Source organism: Chelonia mydas, chromosome 3 (assembly GCF_015237465.2).
Source record: "Chelonia mydas isolate rCheMyd1 chromosome 3, rCheMyd1.pri.v2, whole genome shotgun sequence".
NCBI lineage: Eukaryota > Metazoa > Chordata > Testudines > Cheloniidae > Chelonia > Chelonia mydas.
This window is the reverse complement of record NC_057851.1, coordinates 151,244,001-151,260,604: the sequence shown is the minus strand read 5'-3', so window position 1 is coordinate 151,260,604 and position 16,604 is coordinate 151,244,001. Positions and strand designations below refer to the sequence as shown.

Genomic DNA, 16,604 nt, shown 5'->3' with positions numbered 1-16,604 from the left:
CAGCAAACCAGCAGGCACTCAGTTTTGGGGCCGCTGGATATCGGATACTAAATTCAAAAACGTTTCCCCCATAAATAAGTGATTCTGACATACCAAGTTGTGCAGAGAACTAACATATGTAGCTGTGGGATCTTATCACTGTCAGCCATCCTCTCTCTTCCTTTCCCTTCTATCGTTTGTCAGACACACTTGTTGATTCTTGTTTCAAATCAGAAACGCTTTAGGGCAGTAAGTATAAGTTTGTTCAAGACTAGCCCAATGGAGCCTGATTCTAATCGGTGCCTCTGATGTACCACCACCACATAGGCACAAAGATCGGTAGGAGTCACTTGCACATGCCTGATTTCTGTGTACACAAAATATTGATTATAGCTGTGGTTCATTAACAGTTATTTATGTAATTTGTTTCATTGCACTGACATTTATAAATGGGGCACAATTGTGGATCTCCTTGATTTAAAAGTAACACTCAGCAGCATTTATACTTCCCATTTACAAGCTCTGCAAAAGAGAAGAATGTTATAGTGAAAAAATGTTATCACGTGGTTTTTGAGATGGGAACACAGAGTTGCACTGTATTTAATTCTGATTAGTACAAGTTCTGGTTAGTAAAGGAACGTTAAAAATAGATTTGAAAAGCCACTTCAATTGAGATATTTAACTGTTTCCTTTAGTCAGTGTCAGCTCTAAGTACCATAATCAAATCACATTTTAAAACACTGCAATTCTTAAATTATTTTTCTAATTTGATGCATGTAAAACATTAATTAAGAAATTCTTCTTGTACCAATCTTTGTGATACAGAGTATCCTCTCATGGTAATGTTTTTAACATGTTCATCTCTAATGCTTAGTTAATAGGTATATAATGAATTGAACAGTTGTCATTTGACTTGGTCCATTCCTTTAATGAATTATCACTCAGCAATTAGTTGAGAGAGGAAATGCATGACTCAGGAGTGTTCATATCACTTCCAGTTGCCTAGTGGTACAGTAGATATTCAATCTCATAATAGTTGTGTTTCTGAACACCAGCACAATCTTGCTACCCATTGCCTGGCCCTTTTCACCAGAGTTGAATGTAAAATGCTATTTTCACCCTTGTTTCATTCATATATATATATATTTAAAATTACCTTGACAGCATTATCTTGAGAGTTGCATTTTACACACATGTGCACCCACATACAGTAAATTTTGGGTTTTTTAAACTAGAGAGGAAGTAACTCCTGTGTTTTTCCCACTCTACGTAAAAATTCTATTCCTTACAGGCATATTCCTCTGCAATAGAGAAATTAAAAATAAGTGAGGATTGGTTTGTTCAGTGAATCCACAAAAATGGGTTAAAAAAAAAAAACTCAACAGAGAAGAGTCCATGACCCTGCACCCTGAATCACCCCCTTCAATTGCTCCTCAGATATTACTGGAGTCATGGGTCTATATTTACTTCCACAGCCCTTTTATGAGGAAAGAGGGAGAAAGGGTTTCTGTGGAGAAGGGATGACTAATGGGTAGGAGATGAGGATACAATTTACAAGCAATCTATGCCCTGTGACTGCACCTTGGTCCCATAGAGCAGGCATTGAGTCCTTTCTTTCCATTCTGCAAGACCAATCATCATCGTGTTCAGGCCACTACAGAATCACCATACTTAGGAACAGGGAGCTAACAGGTCCTTTACTCCGATTATGTAACTGAGCCAAAGGTTTGGTCAATGAAGTGGAAGCATAGTCAAGAGGTAAAGGAAAGGGAGTCTGGGGAAAAAATTTAGTCTTAGTTCTGCTAGATTTGCTGTGTTACCTTGAACAAATCATTTGACCTTCCCATACATGAGTTTACACATCTTTAAAATGGGGGGGGGGGGGGGGGATGTGTGTGTCTGTGTCTGTGTCTATCTCACTGGGGTGTTTGGAAACATGGAGTCCTTAATGTTTGTAAAATGCTTTGAGATCTTTGTATGGAAGACCATTTTAGTAGTCGACATAGTAGTACCTGAGTGCTGAATATAGCAATTAGGATTTGCAAATAACTGCCCATAATGGACACTACTCCTCATTTCTCTTAAATTCAGCAGCTTTGCTCTCTGTTCTCCCAACCAACATACTGTCTACCTCACCCACCTTTCCCTTCCCTCTTCTTGCCCTCTTGTTATGCTTCTCTGTCTTCGGGTATAGCAGGCAGGCTTTTAGAATACAGCAAGTCTTGCAATGCTGTGAAAACAGTTCTGATGAATTCTTTGATAGCCTTCCCCTGGAATATCCATATTTCAAATTATGTTTCTCAAGATGTGTCAACTCATGTTTTTCCATTAACATGAAAGGACTTAACATGAGATAAGTCCATCATCAATGATGTTTGCAGCACCATCCTCTTTCCTATCATCTGTGAATTTAATCAATGTACTATTTAATCTTTTCCACCTCATTAACAAAGACATTAACTGAAACAAGGCCCAATACGCATCCAGGCAGCTGCGACTGGATACCTCGTTTCACTCACTGACATATACTTGGATTATGGTCCTTCAGCCACTTTTCAATTCATGTAACTGTGCTCAGATTAAAGCCAATTTTAATTTATTTTTTCGATTAAGGCTTGAGATACTGTACCAAATGCTCCCCTAAAATCCAGGTATCATTGCAGTCCCTTCATCCACTATTATAACCCTATGAAAATCACTGATGGTTAAAATACACATTCTGCTTCCAGCAGAACCTCACTGATTCATATTTGTGAATAGGAGACGCATTCTGAACGTCAGGAGTTTTGAGAACTGGCAAGTTAAGTGATTAAAAAAAGACAGACAATACTTGAAATCATTCTTTGTCCATTTGTTTGACATTACAGTTTACTTCCAATTATTTACAACACTTTATTAAGTAGTAAGTGAATTTTAGTATGCATTCTGCAGTATATTTTGAGAAAGTAATCAAGTTTTAGTAATACGAGACACCCACCCTGCACTTTATCATTGAATCTGCTATTAAATCTTTGCTAAAAAGCGAGGTGAGAACAGAGGTTTGTATATGCACATTCAGAGGAGAGTTAGGAAAATTCTATTTGATTTTAATACGCAAGAAACTGCCAGTGCTGTTAGAAACCCTCCTAGAGAACTGCGATTGCAAAACGTGCCAGAGTAGTTTTTGATGATGTCATCTGAGACATGGGTTCTCAACCTTTTTTTTTTTTTCCCCCCCCGAGCCCCCCTGTACAACATGCTATAAAAACTCCACGGGCCACCTGTGCCACAACAACTGGTTTTCTGCGTATAAAAGCCGGGACCGGAATTAGTGGGTAGCAAGCAGGGCCCCATGCCACAGGGGCCCCCGTGAAGTTCGGCTTCGGCCTCAGGTATTGGTGCTCAGAGCCCCGGACTTCAACCCTGTGTGGTGTGGCTTCAGCTTTCTGCCCTGGGCCCCAGTGAGTCTAACACTGGCCGTGCTTAGCGGACCCCCTGAAATCTGCTCATGGCCCCCCCAGGAGGCCCCGGACCCCTGGTTGAGAACCACTGATATAAGAAACTGCAGCAACAGCTGAACAACAAAGTGAATAGTGATTCCTGGGGACCATGCCTTTGGCAAGTAGTAGAGAAATGCTGCAGTAATATTTCTGAAATTGAGATTACTGAAATTTAATATAGCAGTTTGGAAACTTTATTGCATGCATTATTAAACCAGAGATATAGTCTCCAGGAACAAAAAGACCATCCATTAAAAAAGAAACAACTCGCATATAATCAATTCAAAGGTTTTTTTGTATATTAAAGTACTGTAAATTAATAATTTGTAAACATCTATAAAAAGTGACCCAAAAACTCCTAATGAGGCATCATCTACCAGCAAAGTAAGTATATAAATTTCTTAAATAGAAAGTCCTCATATGTGCAGTATGCAGTTGTTAAATCATGTTTCAGATATTTTAACTCTGCTCACCTCCAAACATACATTCCTCTGCATATTAAGCCTCCAAATACAAATAAAAACCCAAGCACAAAGAGTGCATTAGCTAAAGATGGGGACTAGGAATCAGCACTCCTGGGTTCAAGCCTTAGGTCTGCCCCTAATTTATCAGATTTGGGTAATATTCTTAACCTCTCAAATTTATTTTCCCACTCTAAAATTGGGATGGTACTTAGCACCAGGATGTTGCGAGGCTTAATGTTTATGAAGTACTCAGAGATACTCAGATGAATGTGTTACACATAACCCCATGCTGTACACAATTCTGAATGAAATACTTAAAGTACTGATCACCATGTAGCTGCCTAAGAATGAAAACAATTGCCTTTTGTAAATGTATCAAATGCTCTGTATTTGTTTATTTTTAATCAAGTACAATTAGTTCATGTAAAGGTATTCATCTGAAAAGATTAAACTGAAAGGTACTAGGAGAGAAGAATTTATTTTAATTTCAGAATTCTAAATAATTTCTGGCTTGAAATATTATACTTTGATGACTAACAAACGGAGGCAATGACATCTGCAAGGCACTGATGAGGCATTGCATGGATTTCTAAATTGTCTTTCCTTGTGACCTTTAAAAGATTCGGTTAAATGCTAAAGGCTTACAAAATGGGCAAAGGCTTTTTAAAACAGAACTGCAAAACTGCTGAAGGCTTTTCTTCAGCTATTAGTACCAATTAAAAGCCTTTCATATCACATGGTAGGGCCATGGGGGTAAAATATGAGATTTTCTACACTGCCTGGCTGAATGTATAATTACACTCCTTGGCCACAATTTCCTACTGATATTTATCACAAGATCTATTGAATATACATTTGCAGTCCTGACATGGATTTAAAAATCTGCACTGAAAAGCAAAGCACAGGATTGACATGAAGCATAAACTGCTCCCACTGATGTCTAACAATCCCTACCCTTCTGTATTTAACCCCCACCAGCTTTTGCTGCTGCACTGTGTTTCAGTCAAGTTCCTATAGAAAGTCTCCATGTGCATATCTTTGCTGGATTCATGGATCTCACTTTTCATTCACTCCTTCCCTTTCTGCCAGATTCTGCACAGCATTTTCTTGCATGCTAGTTTAAAGCATCTCACAGCAAGTAGCAATGGTGTCCCTTCCGTACAGCTCCAACCCGCCGAACTGTTGTAAAATGAACTCCATTGTGCCACAAAACTAATACCCTACTATTAGCACTGCCTTTTTAGCCGTGCATTCGATTTACTAGTCGGTCTCTAAACATAGGGCCAGAAGTATATCCCTTCTATTTTGGGGTCTATTCATTAGCTCATATTCTAATAATTCATCAAGCCTACTTTGAAGATACTCCATGTGGCTCTTCTCTAGATTAACGTACACAAAGAACATTAGTTCTTCTGCAGCTCACGTCAGGAAATTTCTTGGTATAACAGAGTAAGAAGAAAGTTAAGATTTTGCTTTAAGAACAAGAGTTTGATTAAGCTGGGGTATGTATCGCTCTGTTATCTGTTTTAGATGAAAGTGAATGCCTTATTGAGAGCTGAGTGTTTCTGACCTCCACAACTGTAGGCAACGTGAAGGTGGCAAAGGGTGTCTGAGACTTAATTTTTCATTTCCCGACTTTTAAGGTTTTGGTTGCGTGGAGTGCGTCCTGCTGTATCCTGAACTCATTAAACACACAGTTTTTGCTGTATGAATTTCCTTTCCATATATCTTACAAAATATGCAACAGTAACTAGTTACGTGTAAAATGGGCAGGAATGAGGGAGAATTCTCACAGGCTAACAAAGGAGAGGAGGCAACTATTTTGAAAGAGGTGCAGTGCCTGTCCTGCTTTGAACAAACCAACCCACTTTACCCACAGAATTGTCCAAACTTCCCTTTTCCAAGAGTTTGGCTTTAAACTTAAAATTGCACACTTTAAATAAAGCTCTTCCCAAACTTGGCAGTTCCTCAGCCTTCCCTGCAGAACCTCCTCTATGTCAGCTATTAGTTCTCTCTGCCCCCTTAGATAAGGATTGGAACGAACAAAATCCACTTGCTTGCATGTGTCAGCAGTAAGTATTTGTGACACTCTGTATCTCAAAATAGCACCCTGGAAACCCTATATTCACCATTGTGATATGATTATATGTTTTGTACAGTGCATGCCTTGTGAGGTATCATTTAAGAAGTCTTGATCTGTTGAACATTAATATCCTGTTGAATTGTACATACTATCATTGTATGTGAGGTTATGAAATATTGCTATATGTTTGTTTCTGAAATATGTGGTAAGTGGAAAACGCCCACAGCTAGCCTTTCATTGGCAACAAAGGGGCGACTAACACTGACAAGACAGATATACATCAGGACCAGCCAGACATGTGTTGATGGCCCATCAAGAAGAATCTACTCTCCCAGAGATTCCACAGAGAAGGCACGTACACAATGGGGGCTACCTAACCCCCACATCACAACAAGGATCTTTCTAGCACCTGCAGAGAAAGTGTAAATGAGGGTCAATTATATCACCACTTGGTCTCTCTCCTCCCCCATCTCAACACCTGGAAGACAAAGATCTCGAACTGGGGAGACTGGTCCCGGGCTGAGAAGGGAATTCAGCCTGCATTTTAAGAACTGTAAACTGCCTGGAACATCCAGTTGGGTGAGAAAAGCTGTTTGATTCAAATCTTGCTTGGTCTGTGAAAGTTTAGACTGCATTTCTATTTTTATTTCTTATGTAACCAACTTTGACCTCTATGTCTAACACTTAAAATCTATCCTTCTGTAGTTAATAAACTTATTGTAATGTTTTATCCTTACCACTAAGTTTGTCTAGAGAGTGTTTGGGGAATCTGCTCCGATTACGAAGGCTGGTGCATGTCCACTTTCCTTTGACAAAGTGGCAAACTAATTAATGAGAAGGTCTTGAGAGAGAGAAGGTCTTGAGCAGTGTAAGATGGTACATCACTGGGATGCAAGGGGGGCGGGGGCTGGGGAACTTGGCTGGAGTCTCTCCGTGTATAATTCATGAGTGGCTTAGAAAGCATTCATGCAATTTAGGTAGATGTGTGCCTCCACATGTTGATGGCTGATTGATCACAGCATCTAGAGGGGTTTGCTGCTTATCGCTAGCACAGTATTATGAGAGCGCAGCCAGGACGAAGAGTTTAAGGGGACTCAGAGGTCCCACAGTTTCAGGTTTTACCCCAGGGGTATGTCACAATATTCTGCATCTTTTTTGAAGTGTTCAAGCATTTGAATTTAGGCTGGCTCAGCATGGGAGCCTTGTAATCCTATGCAGAGTCTTTTAACCTCCTATTCTGCTACAGTGTTATATTAAAGTCAGATCATGCACTGAATTAAGACCATCACAACTATGGTGTAAGGTAAGGATGCAGTCTAACTGAAATCTCCTGCTTTGATCAATATGGTGTTAGCTCCATGTTATTTAAAAATAAATTACTGTTCCTGAAATTATAACGGACATACACAAGAGACTGCTATGTGTTTTGGAAGGTACATTTAGATGTGTGGAGTTATTGTACACTGAAGAATGGACTGAAAAGCTACCTTCAAAGCCTCCTAATAACCCCTTAGTCTTTTTGTTCACTGACAAAACATTACTGAAAGGCATGGATAACCTCCAATCTCAGGATTTGTTCTTTAAATGTATGTTTAGAGAATTCTAATTCTGTCAAACCCCGAATGTTATAAAAATATACAGTACTTAACTGGGAGAATATCCTTTGGATCCGCATGCCTACTGTACACATGGACCATGTCCTAAAATTCCTTTGGAAAATACCATAGAAGCAAACAAACAAGTACAGCTGTCACTTGAAGATAAAAATATGCCCATTCTAATTTACTTCCAAATCATGTTTCAAATTATGAAAAAAATTCAAAATCTTTTGTAATGCAATACAAGAATACAAGATGCATCTACAATATCCTGACTTCTTGTAACTTAAAAGAACAAACAACTATTTACTCTACCACAGAATTTATATATATTGGTCGAAAATATTGCTTACACAGTCACAATTTTATTTAAACCGTGATTTTTTTTTTTAAAGTAATTTTGGTGTGGCACAATATGAGAGCTCCCCCTACTGCTCAGCAAATCACTCACTATTCCCAGAATTATATGTACTACTGCCAAAAATTATCTGTTCAAGTAAATGGACTGATAAAAGGGAATCACAAATTAGGTTACCCTTTGGACTTCAGAAAGCTGATACATATCCTGTACAAAGTAATTTTGTGAGAGATGTCAAACAAATCTAAAAAAAATTAATAAAATGCAAAAAGACATGTTTATGTCAGATAAATCTGCATATTTATTCTGAAACGACTTGCATGAAAAATTATTTCAAATCAGCCAAAAAATTATCTGTTCAGTATCTTCAGCCCAAACCAGTTTCTGACCTACATCACTGTAACAATTTCAAACAAAAGGACAAAACTAAGCTATTTAATATACTGTACAGTGTATTTCTGTCACCTGAATTTAAAACTACGGCTATTAGAAAGAACACTGTTTTCTGACCTGTCCACAGGAAGCTTTAAAAACAAAAAAACCACACACAACAACAACACCACAACACAACACAACACAACACACACACACTCACTCTTTTGGTAGCACATGCTAGTTAAAGAAACAAGAAGCCTGACAAGTGCAGCTGTACAGAGTGGGAAAATGCTGATCTTAAATTTGAAGTAGAAGCTGAATAGGCGGTTAGGGTGGTATTAGAAAAGCGAAATATTGTATTTTATTACTAATTCTCTTTTATCCATTAAAACTGTAGATGACCTACCAAATCCTGGAACGCTTTTGAGACTGGATTTGAGACAGATTTTTTCTAGTCTGAGGTAGCTGTATCGCAGCAGGCAATTCCATAGGAACATCCAGTCCATTCGTGTCCGGTGGTTCATGATGATGACACTTCTTTCTCCGGGGATGAACCCATCACCTGTTATAACCACCTTTGCACCAAACACCATCTCCAGCAAAGCCTAGAAGAAAGATTTTGATATTATGACTTTCCACTCGAGGCAGAGGGAGGAAGGGAAGCAAGTCTGTTAGTCTACTGACAACAGACATAAATTTTCATTGACTAATTTCTTAACACACAACTTCATTAGAAAACAGTGAACTTCCCTCAACTGTTTTCTTATTGAAGGTCACTCAATTTTTACACAATAGCTGTCTGCTATTGTCCCTAATTAAAGAGGTGGAATCAATAATCAGCACTTCTTAAATAGCCACTCTTTGCTGATCTGGATATCATATACAAATACCTTTTTTGCCTAAAAATAATCTTTTTTAAAATGAGCTGTGAACCCAATAGTGTATTGCACTGGTACGTGGGAATCAAAATGCAGGTTTTAATATGATCCAGCAGGGTCTGGAGCATTGCAGGGCAAAAATTCCCTAGCAGGAAAGGGAAAGTGCCCCATGTATCATGTGAGTGACTGAACGGTCAATACTAGCATGGCATTGAAGAGCTCTAGAACGTACCAAGTCATGCCCTCAGCCAGAAGGGTCAACACGACAGCATGCTTCACTCTCATCCCCAAGAATGGCTAGAAGTGAAGACAGAAAATGAGTCTGAAAATGGGAAATCCCAGACAAACTTGAACACACTGTGATGGACTGATTTATGTCAGTTTCAAATTGTGACGATTACAACAGCCTGGTGACCATCCATTAGGGGGACTCAGCCACTTCTATTGCACAATAAAAGAAAGCCTTTTTTTTTTTTTAAATAACCTACCACACACCTAATCACAGCGAAAAGAGCAATTTGTGAAAAAGTAAAACAACCAAAGTGGAAAAGTGCTTTCAAGCTCATATGACCTTGATACAAAACGGAAAACTTCGGACTCAAAAAAAAAAAAAGAGGCGAGAATGCAAGATTGGGAGTCTGGAGATTCCGGTTTCTCTCTGTGACTCTGCCACTGGCGTGCTATGAGTCCTTAGACAATTTAGCTCCTGTGTCTCAGCATGTCTCATTTGTAAAACTGGTACAATGCTTATATTTGCAAATAGCTTGAGATCCCTGGATGAAAAGCACTATATAATAAGTCCCAAATAGTAATGAAAAGTGACTCAACCAGCTATAGTACAGGCAACTTGTTGGTGTTAAAGGATAGTAATGAACCATTGTAAAAGTAGAGCAAGTTACGTGCGTCAGAGTGGAAAACAGTTAAGATGTATTGATTGCAGTGTGTGATCCTTCTCATTGCTAAAACTAATTTAATTTTCTGTTGGATGGGTTTGATAAACATATTAGATGTTGACCAAATTGATGAAAGCATGTACATATATCACTTAAACAATATGAGAGCTGTGTGCTCTCTGCCAGGTGTTATCAGTCTTGAGGAAACCCTGAAGCAGGAGAAAGTCCCCGGGAAGTGGGGAAGAAGGGGCTTAATATAGGCTTAGGGGAGTTAATCAACAAGAAAAAGCAGTCAGTTTGACAAAAATTGTTATCCGCTTTTTCAGCTCCTTTAGGGTTCTGAAGCACAGATTGTGTTTATATATATTTTAAATTAAAAATTCATTTCTCAAAACAGGAAGAAAATTTTGGAAACCCAAGCTATTTTGTGGGTTTGTGAAAATGTTTGGGAAGGTAACACAGAAAAGGAAATTTAGCCAGTCTGCTACCATGCAATAATGTATCTGAAGGGGTCAAACAGATTGTTCCCGCATCCAAAGTAATTGTCAAATTATGATGAATATTCCCTACATAGTAATATTTCCCTAAGGAAATAAGTGCCACACCATGAATTGCTTATAACTCTGAAATACTTATTAATTACTTTAAATTCTATTTTTACAGAATTAGATGAAAACATTAATTATTGGATCATTTTAAAAATAAATCATCTGAACTTCCTGCAATTAAAGTCTATGAGAAACACTAATAGTTCTCTATCTCTTATTAATGAGACATTAGCAGCTTTCATTCTGAGCATTTTAAAAACATTCTAAGCAAATTACAATATTGGCCACACACTGTTCTAATAACAATTCTATTTATGAGATTCTTCTCAGACTAAAGCAGCTCTGCCACATCTGAAGAGATGTAGGATAAAATTTTCAGAAGTGCCTACGTGACTTAGAAGCCTAAGTATCATTTTAATAAGTGATTAGAAACTTAAGAACCTAAGTAGAGCTGGTTGGAACATTTCCAGCTAAATGGAATTTTGCCAAAAGGACAGGTTTCTACCTTGTGTAGTCACTGGAATTCTTCGAGATGTGTCCCCTTATGGGCATGCCACCTGAGGTGTACACATACTGCACGCGCCTTCAATTAGAGATTTTCAGTAGCAGTGGTCGTTTGGCTCGTGCATACATCCTACACGTTCTCCTGTCCTGTACCGAGGATATACAGGGCCACACAGATTAAATGCCCTCAGTTCCTTCTGCACTGTAAAGCCCCAAGATGAGAATCCGAAGCAGAGGAGAAAGAGGGTGGGTAGTGGAACACCTTTAGGGACACACAGGTTGGAGAACTTCAGTTACCGAACAAGGTACGTAACCTCTTTTTCTTCAAGTAGTGTCCCTATGGGTGCTCCACTTGAGGTCACTCCCTAGCTGCACCCTTTAAAGGAAGGAGGTTCTTTGGAACACGGTCTAAGACCGTCTGTAGGACTATAGAGCCAAAGGCAGCATCTGCTTGGGATGCATCAAGCAAGGCATAGCGTGACAAGTATGTGTGAATCAAAGCCCATGTAGCAGTCTTGCAAATTTCTGTAATAGACGCGCCCTCCAGCAGGGCTACAGATGTGGAGTACGATCTTGTAGAATGAACGATGACCTTGGTGGGCAGGATATGTTAGCATCCACATAAGAGGTGAGTATGTAAACAGAAATCCCCACTTAGAAAGCCTCTGGGTAGTCACAGCAACCCCTATAGTTTTGTTCACAACAGAAACAAACAACCCTAGGGAGGATCAAAAAAGTCTAGTCCTGTCCAGATAATTAAACCAATGCTCTCCTGACATCGAAGTTATGAAGGATCACTTCATGTTTTGACCAGCGAGGCTTGGGGTAGAATACTGGGAGATGAATTGATATGAAAATCCAAAGTAACTCTGGGTTAAAAGTATGGATGTGGTCAAAGAGAAACCATCTTTGAAAAAGACAGCATATAGAGGATCAGTCATGAAGTGTGCCAAAAGTACATGCTGCCACATGCCCGAGAAGTTGCAGACATCATCAGATGTGACAGTGTAAGGAATCTATTGTCTAGCAATAAACTCTGGCTGTGGAGATGTCCAGCATGGCCCCTATCAACTCTAACCTCTGAATCAGTGGGAAGGAGGATTTCATGAAGGTGAGCTGGAAACCAACTGTTTAACAGAATCATAGTACTGAATGCCAGTTTGATGGTGAAGGAACATCCCTTAAGAAACCAATCAGCAAGGGAAGGGAAGTCTATTACTCCCCACTGAGAAGTTTTAAAGCCACCACTGCCATGAGTTTTGTGAATACCCTGGGAGTAGTGCCTATCCTGAAGGGAAGGACCTCATATTTGTAATGGTCCTGCCCCACCATGAAGTGCAGAAATTCTTGTGAGAAGGGTGTATTGTGATATGAAAATATGAATCCTGAAGGCTGAGGATCACAAAGCAGTCCCCGGGATCCAGAGATAGGATGATGACTGAGAATGTCGCCATCTTGACTCCAAGGTATCCAGCATCCATAGATCTGGAATTGGTCTCCATCCATTCTTCTTTTTGGGAATTAAGAAGTACTTAGAATAATACCTTCTTCCCTTGTGTGGAGTGGGAACTGGTTCTACTGCTCCTACACAGAGACGGGACAGAGCCTCTTGCTTCAGAGAGGTACCTGAAGAGGGATGAGGAAAGAGCCATGGAGTGGAACTGAATGGAGTTTCCCAAAGTTATAACCTCCAAGACCCATCTGTCGGAGGTAATCTGCTCTTCTAAGGCGTGAAAATGGGAGAGACCATTCCCAAAAGGAGGAAAGTTGCCTGGTGTAAGATGGTGCAACAAAGGTCTGAAATCAGCACATTGTGGCCCTTGACCAAGGAGTCAAAAGGAACATTTGGCTGTCATTAGCTGCTGAGTCGAGTTTGCTGTAGCAGTTGAAGATTCTCCCCTTTGAAACGCGTTTTTTTTCTTCCCTAGGTGCTCCAAAGATCTATGGAAAGTGGAGAATTGAGAAGGAGATTATCTTTGCGCCACCTGAGATAGATTAAGCCTCTTTTTGTTTGCAGGCTTATTTTATATATATATATATATATATATATATATATATCCTTCCAGCAAACAAAGAATCACCCTGGAGAGCTTCAAAGTATTCACCGAATTATACATGGTGTCACTGACCATGAAAGGAACCATTGAAAGGGACTGACGTCTTGATACCTGCACATTATTACAGCCATAACAATGGAATAAGCTGTCATATCAGCCACATCCAGAGAAGCCTGCAGGGTTGTTCTAGTCATGAGCCACCCTTCTGCAATGGAGACTTGGAACTGTTCTTTGTGCTGTTGTGGTAGATGTTCAATGAAAGAGCTAAACTTAATTTAATTAACTTGACTGTATTTTGCCAGAATCAACAGAAAGTTAGCAATTTGAAATTGTGAAGTAGCAAAAGAGTAACTCTTGCACCCAAATACTCCAGGGATTTGTGGTCCTTGTCATGGGGTGTAGTCTCCAAACAGTATTGCCTCTGACACTCATTTACTGTGTCCACATCTAGAGGATTTGGTTCAGTGTGGGGAAAATAAGAAGTTCAAGCCCTTATATGGGACATAATACTTTTTGTCTGGTCTTTTTGCCATTGGGTGGTGGTGGGGAGACACAATAGCAGGAGACTGACACATGGACTTGGCAGGTTTTAATAGTGCTTCATTTATACGGAAGGCAACCCATGCTGAAGATGATGTCTGCAAGACGTCAAGCCATTTGTGCGATGTTTCCTGCACTTCCTCTAATGGGATCTGAAGGGTGTCTGCTACCCTCTTCATTGGGAAACTCCATTCAGTTCCACTCCATGGCTCTTTCCTCATCCCTCTTCAGGTACCTCTCTGAAGCAAGAGGCTCTGTCCCGTCTCTGTGTAGGAGCAGTAGAACCAGTTCCCACTCCACACAAGGGAAGAAGGCATTATTCTAAGTACTTCTTAATTCCCAAAAAGAAGAATGGATGGAGACCAATTCTAGATCTATGGATGCTGGATACCTTTGGTTTGAGTTTCCCAAATGAGCCATGGAAGTTGATAGGGCACTGCAGTTGCTCAGTGGCCGATGTCTGGGGGCTGGGAGGCGCACAAGACTGGATATGATGCAGGATGAAGACCAAGCTCCATTATAAGGAGTCAGAGCTTTATTTCTGTCTTTCCTTAAGGGCTCTTTAAGATAGTTCTCAGCAATACTTCTAACTACCACTGCTACTATTTCCAGACACTAAGCTGCCATTCACATTGAAATTTTAATACATAATAGTATTCTAAGTTGAAGGGACATTTTAGGGAAAAAAAATCTTAAAAGCAGCTATGTCATAATCAGTATTGGAAACTTTGGAGATTCTATGGATTTCCAAACACAAAAACACCAACTCTACAATTGAATGGAAGTTTGGTACCCAGTTTCTTGAGTTAGCTATTTTAAGAAATCTGGTAGACAAGCACAGGGTCAGACTTCTGACATTATTACTACCAACTGAATTTGAAACATGTCCACAAAAGATTAAAGTGGCCTATACTATTCAACTGTTAATGGGAAATGTTTTTGTCCAGCTGTTAATTTTTAATTCCTGATTTTGTAGCATTGTAATAATCCTTGTAATGGTGGGAAGAATAAACAAACTATGAGCAGCACATAAAGTACCCCAAATACTTCAAGGCAGAGAAAATAGAAACTGATCTGTACTCAATAAAGATATTAATCTTCCTATGGAGGAATGGATGCCTTGGAAGCAACAAAGTGCTGATAGCCCTAGTAGCATTTTATTTCAGAAAGATTAAAAGACCTCCTGAGATTCTGTTCATTACCTGAAGGGAAAAAGCCTCTTCACAATTAGGAAACATCAAATGCCCTCAAAAGACAATACAAACTGAGGGAAGGGGCACAAAAAAGCAAAAAAATCACTGTACTGATTAAGCCCAGCCATAGGGACACAGCTAGGTCCTGTCCACAGTAACTTTCAGTATCGTAACAGAGTCAGAGGAAAGTGTGTTGTTGATGGGTCCGCTGACTCTTATAGCTGTAGAGTAACCAAGGAAAAAGTCAGTTCTGAGACAAGGTTCTTTTTGCTGACCTGATATTATCTGCCTTTGTAATTTGGCTGGAGGAACTAAAATGCTTGTGTAAATCCTAAAAGGATTAAACTAAGAACAGCAAAGGTCACCAACACGTACCCAAGCATGATTCTTAGGAGCTTGGGGCATGGGAGAGAGACCCTCTCTAGTAAGTTCTGAAGTAAAAAACACCTGTTCACTAGTACTCTAGCCATTCTCACTAAGCAGCATCACTGACTTCCAAGCAGTTAAGTACTATATTATGCTCTGTTCTCTTTGGTTCGCTGAGCTACTCCACCATGTCCCCTCTTACAACCCTGCTTTGGGCCTTGATCAAATCATTCTTTTTCAAAACACAAAACAGATTTTTTTTTAAAAAAAGTCACATGATCAGATATCCACTTGCTGTTGTGATTGCAGCTGCACTGCTTTGGGGAGATTGGAGGAGGGTTGGGGTGGAGGAAAGAAAGGAAGGAAAAGTGGGAATTAATCACTGAAGGATAAAAGTGCCAAAAAGGAGAGAAGCTTTAACTGAACGGTATTCTCATTGAGAGTAATACTAAAAGTTTGATATGTTGTATGTACAAGAGGGATAGTTCCAATACTACAAGGGAGATACTTTCCATCTTCCCATGGTTCAAAGAGCGAATTCTAGTATAATACAGTGAACTCTGATCCACAGTGAATAATAGTGAATAACAATATAATACAGTGAACTAAGATCCACAAGAATCTTTTATAATGGAAAGTGTTAGGCAACTTAAATACAGGGAAACTAACAGCTCCCCCTATAATAATTACACAGACTTTGCAACTTACCACTGGGAGTGTGAGCCAGGTGGCCACGATGCGGTCTGTGATCCAGCGATACCAGGTCGGGGAGACAAACATCAAAGGTAGAAAAGGACTGAGCATGAAAATGCTCCCAAAAAAACTTGCCAAGAACAGTGCAAGTAAGAAGTATATCCCTTTCCATGACACCATGGCTCTGAAAGACAAAGCGAGCATTCAGTTAGATAAACACTTGTAATTACTTTCTGCCTACAGTACTTAATCTTCAACCATCTCATACCTACAGTTTCAGTTGGATATAGTGCTTTTCATTTTTGTCCTAAAATATTACATAATGTTGTGATGCATTATTAAATAACTGCAATGTTCTACCTCAGATATGGCAACACTTCAGTGGTATTGAGATCAACAAACACAATAATTTTAAGGTGCTTGGGACAGTAAGAGAGCCATAAAATTATATCAACTTTATCTTCAATTAGTTCCTCCATTTAATACAAAATGCGTTGCATTCTGTAGTCTCCTCAATGCTATTTTTATTATATAAAATTACAAAGAGGACAGAAAACCAGAAGGATATTTGTCCTGTCAAACACTTTTGATCAATT

At 39.4% G+C, this 16,604-nt stretch overlaps 1 protein-coding gene across 11 annotated transcripts in view; it reads right to left on the bottom strand.

The window, feature by feature from the left end:
* Positions 1-16,604, bottom strand: part of LCLAT1 (lysocardiolipin acyltransferase 1) — a 198,826-nt gene that overhangs the window by 95,864 nt on the left and 86,358 nt on the right. For 10 of the 11 annotated variants that reach the window (XR_005224831.2, XM_007071694.4, XM_037895586.2 and 7 more), the window contains 2 exons: positions 16,024-16,192; positions 8,743-8,941 (listed from right to left, as the gene is read on the bottom strand). Coding sequence is in view for 10 of the 11 variants with exons in the window: in XM_007071694.4 (XP_007071756.1) it covers positions 8,743-8,941; positions 16,024-16,188 (364 nt within the window). In the remaining variant the exon portion in view is untranslated. Of the gene's footprint in view, positions 1-8,742; positions 8,942-9,446; positions 9,512-16,023; positions 16,193-16,604 lie in introns of those variants that run through there. The other variant, XM_037895592.2, reaches the window with a different exon arrangement.